The sequence below is a fragment of the Merops nubicus genome, unplaced genomic scaffold (assembly GCF_000691845.1).
Source record: "Merops nubicus isolate BGI_N331 unplaced genomic scaffold, ASM69184v1 scaffold43056, whole genome shotgun sequence".
Taxonomy (NCBI): Eukaryota; Metazoa; Chordata; class Aves; order Coraciiformes; family Meropidae; genus Merops; species Merops nubicus.
In genome coordinates, this window is record NW_008613780.1 from 1 (window position 1) to 4,825 (window position 4,825).

At 54.7% G+C, this 4,825-nt stretch overlaps 1 protein-coding gene across 1 annotated transcript; it reads left to right on the forward strand.

Annotated features, from left to right (window-relative positions):
• Positions 1–732: 732 nt before the first annotated feature.
• On the forward strand, positions 733–2,102 carry CD3D (CD3d molecule, delta (CD3-TCR complex); the record flags this gene model as incomplete). The annotated part of the gene is made up of 4 exons (XM_008941992.1): positions 733–945; positions 1,102–1,233; positions 1,660–1,703; positions 2,040–2,102. Coding segments are annotated over 4 exons (452 nt in total), but the record flags the coding sequence as incomplete, so codon positions are not given.
• Between the last annotated feature and the right edge of the window lie 2,723 nt (positions 2,103–4,825).

The following is a 4,825-nucleotide window of genomic DNA, read 5'->3' on the forward strand; positions in this document are numbered from 1 at the left end:
CGTGGCTCTGTGGCTGCTCAGACTTGCCTTGCAGTGATAAAGCGTGTGAGGTTGGGCTTGGCAGTAGCGTGGTGCTGGGCTAAAGCAGCCAGGGGGCTGGTGCCTGGGGCAGATACCCAAGCAGGAGAATCTGTACTCTGCTCTGACGTTCAGCACACTTGCTCTGTCTGCACACTCCGAAGGTGATGCCTTTCAGCCAAGGAAGCAGCTCTCTGCTCGTTTTTGCATGTTTTCCACAAGGAATGTTTTATACTGTTGGGTAAAAAACCAAATGGGTTTTCACCTCGCTATTTTAGCTCAGCTCCTGTCCCTGTTGGTGGGAATATTTTACCTTCTGTTGAAATGTCTCTTGCTGCAGTTGTATTGTGTAGTCTGTGTGCGGGATAAGGGTCGTGCCCATAGGGTGTGACTGCAGTCTGGTTAGATGCCTGATTCTACTTAGTTTTCACTCTGAGGTAATTTGGATCTCTGAACTACCTAGGACTGCATTAATGTGACCACCAGCCGAGTACTGGACTACTTTTCCAGTGGGTAGTCTGCTTTTTCCAGTATTTTTTGCTTTCAGCATCCTTCCAACTGCTCGTGGGACAGCTTAACGTGGTGCTTTCTGTATTAGGCATCTCCATGAATGAGATCCCAGTTCTGCACCACTGTGAGGACTGAAAATTCAGCTGTGAAGCTCTCTGCTCTCCTTGGTTTTATTTTGTTGCTTTCATTTTTTTTTCTTTACAGGACAGAAAGTAGTTGTGAAAGAATTCAGTGGAAAGGTGTTCCTGGAATGTGTGACAGACAAGAAAGGTCAAGTCACCTGGCTGAAAGATGGGAACAGGATTGAAAACGTAACACGGCTGGACTTGGGCGCAGCTCACGACGATCCCAGAGGTGTCTACATGTGTGAGGTTGGGAGTGGAATGAGAAGCTCTGCCCTCCAGGTGCACTACCGCAGTAAGTGTTGCACACCCACCTCCTGGACCCAGAACGGCTCGGAGTCTTCACTCTGGACTGGGAGAAGCAGCTGAGCCCTTTGGGCTCAGGGTGGCCGAGGGGCAGGGCCCTGCTCGTGGCCCTGTTTTCAGTGCCTGTGTCCTTCTGGGCTTGCAGTGTGCCAGAACTGCATCGAAGTGGACGCTCCCACCATCTCGGGCATCGTGGTCGCCGACGTCGTCGCCACCGTCTTCCTGGCGGTCGCCGTGTATTGCATCACTGGGCACAACAAGGGGCGCCTGTCCCGAGGTGAGGGGAGGGGGGAGGGCCCTGCCCCCTGCCCGTGGGTGGCCAGGGGGGTGCCCGGGCCTCTCTGGGAGCTGCGTGGTACTTTAGGACTTTCCATCAGTGCCCGCAGAGCCCAGTCGCTGCAGGCGGCACCCAACACAGCGTCCCGAGGGTGGGGATCCCCGTGAGCTCTCCCTGTAGCCTTCCTGCCCCTGGCTCAGCTTCAGGAGAAGCTAGTGAATGTACAGGATTAACCAAAATGTCACCCCAGGGGCAGCAGATGGGAACATGGGAACATTTGAGCCCTGCAGGGACTTTCTACCAAGCCTCCCAGAGGGAGTAACAAGCACAGGGCTGAAAGCAGCTGACTGTTTGGGTTTGTTTGCAAACATTTACCACGCTGTCCCTGACTCCCCTGATCCCTGACCATCTTCTTTCATCATTTAGCTTCTGACAGGCAGAACCTGATTGCCAACGAGCAGGTTTACCAGGTGAGCATGGGTGTGCACGTGGGCTTCAGCACGTCTGTGTGGTGTGGGGCAGGGCAGGGGTGGCCGTGGCAGCACAGCTGCTGGAGGACACTTGATACTTCCAGGCATTGCGCTGTCTCGGGGGTTGCTCTGTGCTCAGGCATTCACAGCCCCCTCCCCCTGAGTGACCCAGAGCATGGGGCAAGCTCAGCTACCCCCTGCCTCCTGCTTTCTGGGGTTGTTAAGCTCTGTGTGCGAGGAGGGAAACCTTGCCAAAAGCTCGGCCAGCTTTCCCCTCTACCCTCCCAGGGCTCCAGAGACACAGTCGTAGCTCATCTCACCTCTCTTTCCTTCTAGCCCCTTGGCGAGCGGGACGGTGGACAGTACAGCCAGCTGGCACCTGCCAAGGCCCGCAGATGAAGTGGGAAGATGGTAGAGCCTGTGAGTCCTGCCCAGCAGCAGTGCCCAAGAGTGTGGGCACCCTGCCCTGGCACTGCCTTTGTGGGCTCATGGCTGGCAGAAGACAGTGTGGGTTTCTGTGTAGGGAGCCCTCTGGCTCCTTGCCAGGATGGGCTGCCTGTAGCTCCCTGCTCTTCCTGTGACCTCTTCAATTCCTGCACTCCTTTCATTAAAGATGAGCCTGTCCTGTAGCCTCCCTGCTCCATGGATTGTGTTCAGGCCTGGGGAGCCGTGCAGTCGCTGGGAAAGGTGCTGGCTGGGTGCCATCTGCCTGGGTGCCTGCAGAGCTGTAAGGCTCCTTCCATCCTGGTAGGACAGTGCTGTGCCAGTGCAGGCAGGTGCCCACATCTGTGCCACCTCTCTGTGCTGGGGTCTAAACGGCATCTGGGTCTGTTGCTAAAGCTGAGGATGAGCAACTCGTGAAGGGAGAGGGCTGGCACCCCTGTCACTGGCAGAGGTGTTGTGTCATTTAACTCCCCTTCCAGGATGGGGAGTGGGGATGCTGGAGGTCTGTGTCACCCCTGCAAAGTGCCTGCATGCCTCAGGCCCCTGGACAGAGCTGGAGGGCTGGCAGGAAGGAGAACAGGAGGATGTTTCCTCTGCCCATGTAGGGCTTGGCATCTAACTGCAGTCTTCAAACTGCAGAGGCTTGCCCGGTCCCTGGCACCCAGCCAGCCTGCAGGTTGTATCAGTGCTTGGGGGGAAAAAGCATGAGCAAAACAGCAAGTTGTGCTGTCTCCCCAGGAGAGCTCACAGGGACTGGGCCCAAAGAGGAAATGGAAACAGCAGAGAGGACAAAAACTGCAGCAGAGATGGTACAAAACATGTGGCAGCACAGCTGGCCAGGCAGCAAAAGGCAAGAGCAGTCCACACTCCCTGCACACCCAGTGCTCCTGGGAGGCTTTGCCACCCTCTTACACCTCTGCAGCCTGCTGGAGAGTGACTCACCCTTGTGACCAGGTCATGGCAACCCCTGTTTCAGGCCCACTAGCCATCCTGGCGTGCTGAGTATGGAATGCAGTCCAGAGCCTTTCCCAGCACAACCACCTTTCTGGATGCTGGGCAGCACTGGGTCTCCCCACACCAGCCAGCTTCTCCTGGCAAGATCCCTGCTCCTTGGCTCTGAGCAGAAACAGCCAATGTGCTCTGACTATGGCCCAAACAGGAGGCAGATAACAGAAAGGATCAGCTAGCAGTTAAAAACCTCAGAAACCAGGTCACCCTGCCTGTGCTGGTTGTGTGCACCTGTAGCTTGTGCTCTGCTGCTTTCCTGAGAATCTGGGTAACGGGCTTTAGAGAGAGCACCAGGCTGTGAATTGTCTTGTGACTCAGCAGTGCAAAGGAAGCACCAAAAGAGTTAATGCTCAATTAAAAGCAGGCCACGAATCTGTGACACATCTAGCAGAGCAAACAACACCCAGGCTGTGCAGAGCTGTGGGTGCACACCACGTGCCCTTAGGGGAGATGGGGTGTGGTCAGCCTCGGGGAGGGGGAGCCCAAAAGGACCAGTTTTCCTGTGCTGTCAGCTCTTTATGTGAGGGCATTTTCCTCTGCATAGGAGTGGGATGACATCTTGGTGTTTTCTCCTGCTCTACTGAGGGGTGAGCCTGATACAGCCATGGCAGAGAGAATGTGCCAACACCTGCCTTTGGTCTGCAAAGCCAGATGTGTAGGACCTTTTAAAAAGATTGACCAGCAGCCTGCCGAGTTCATAGCACTTCCACCACCACTGGATCTCAAAGCAATGAGCAGAGGTGGCTAACCACATGCAAAGAGCAGGAAAGACCAGGAGCAGAATGGGTGGGTCTGTTCTGCACAAATCAGAGAGCCTGCAGAGGCAACGTCTGCAACTCATCTGTCTGTGAGAGGCTCGTCAGCACCTCACCCTTGGGAGGACAAATGAATATTTTTGTAGTGCATCTAAGCACAGAGATGTTGTTACTGCACGGGTGCTGATCCCAGAGAGATAAGGAGAGCGTGGGAGGGCACTGGTTGGGGCAAACCCTAGGCTAAGGTGCAGCCCCATAGATGGGGGCAGAAGCATCGAGGTGTGGACTGAAGGACAATTTAGACCTCGTATGCCCAGAGCAGTCCATGCTCCTCACATCCCATTTGTGGCAATGGGCTGCACAGTGGAGCTGAGCAGCCATCCCTGGAGCAGTGATGCCTTGCAGAATCTGAGAACATGGCCCAGAGTGGTTTTAGAGCTGCCAGCATTTAGGGTTCATCATATCTTGCAATCTCTCTCCTGGATGTTTAGTGCCTTGTATGTTAAACCCAGCTGCGCTGCCTTTAAAACCACATCCTGCACGGTAAGCACAGAAATCTGAAGCATGAAATGTGCTGGGTGTTCATCTCCCCATGCTGAAACTCAAGGGTAAAACCACCCCCAGTCCCCATCACTGCTGCTGTTTCCTTTCCTCAGAGCTGTTGGCTCTGCAGAGCAACAGAAATGGGACTCGCTCAGTTAGTGTTAGACCAGAATCATGCCCAGGTATCAGAGCATCTCTTGGGCCCTTCTAAAGTTTGTGTCTGTCCTGTTGCTAATGCTTTGCAAACCAGCAAAATTGGGCAGATTTAAAATCTGTATGTTGAGGGCATGGGACATAAGGTGTTTTGTTTGCCCCCAGACCAACTCCTGTCTCCTGTTGACCCAGGCCCTGCTCTCCTAGGCACAGCAGTGC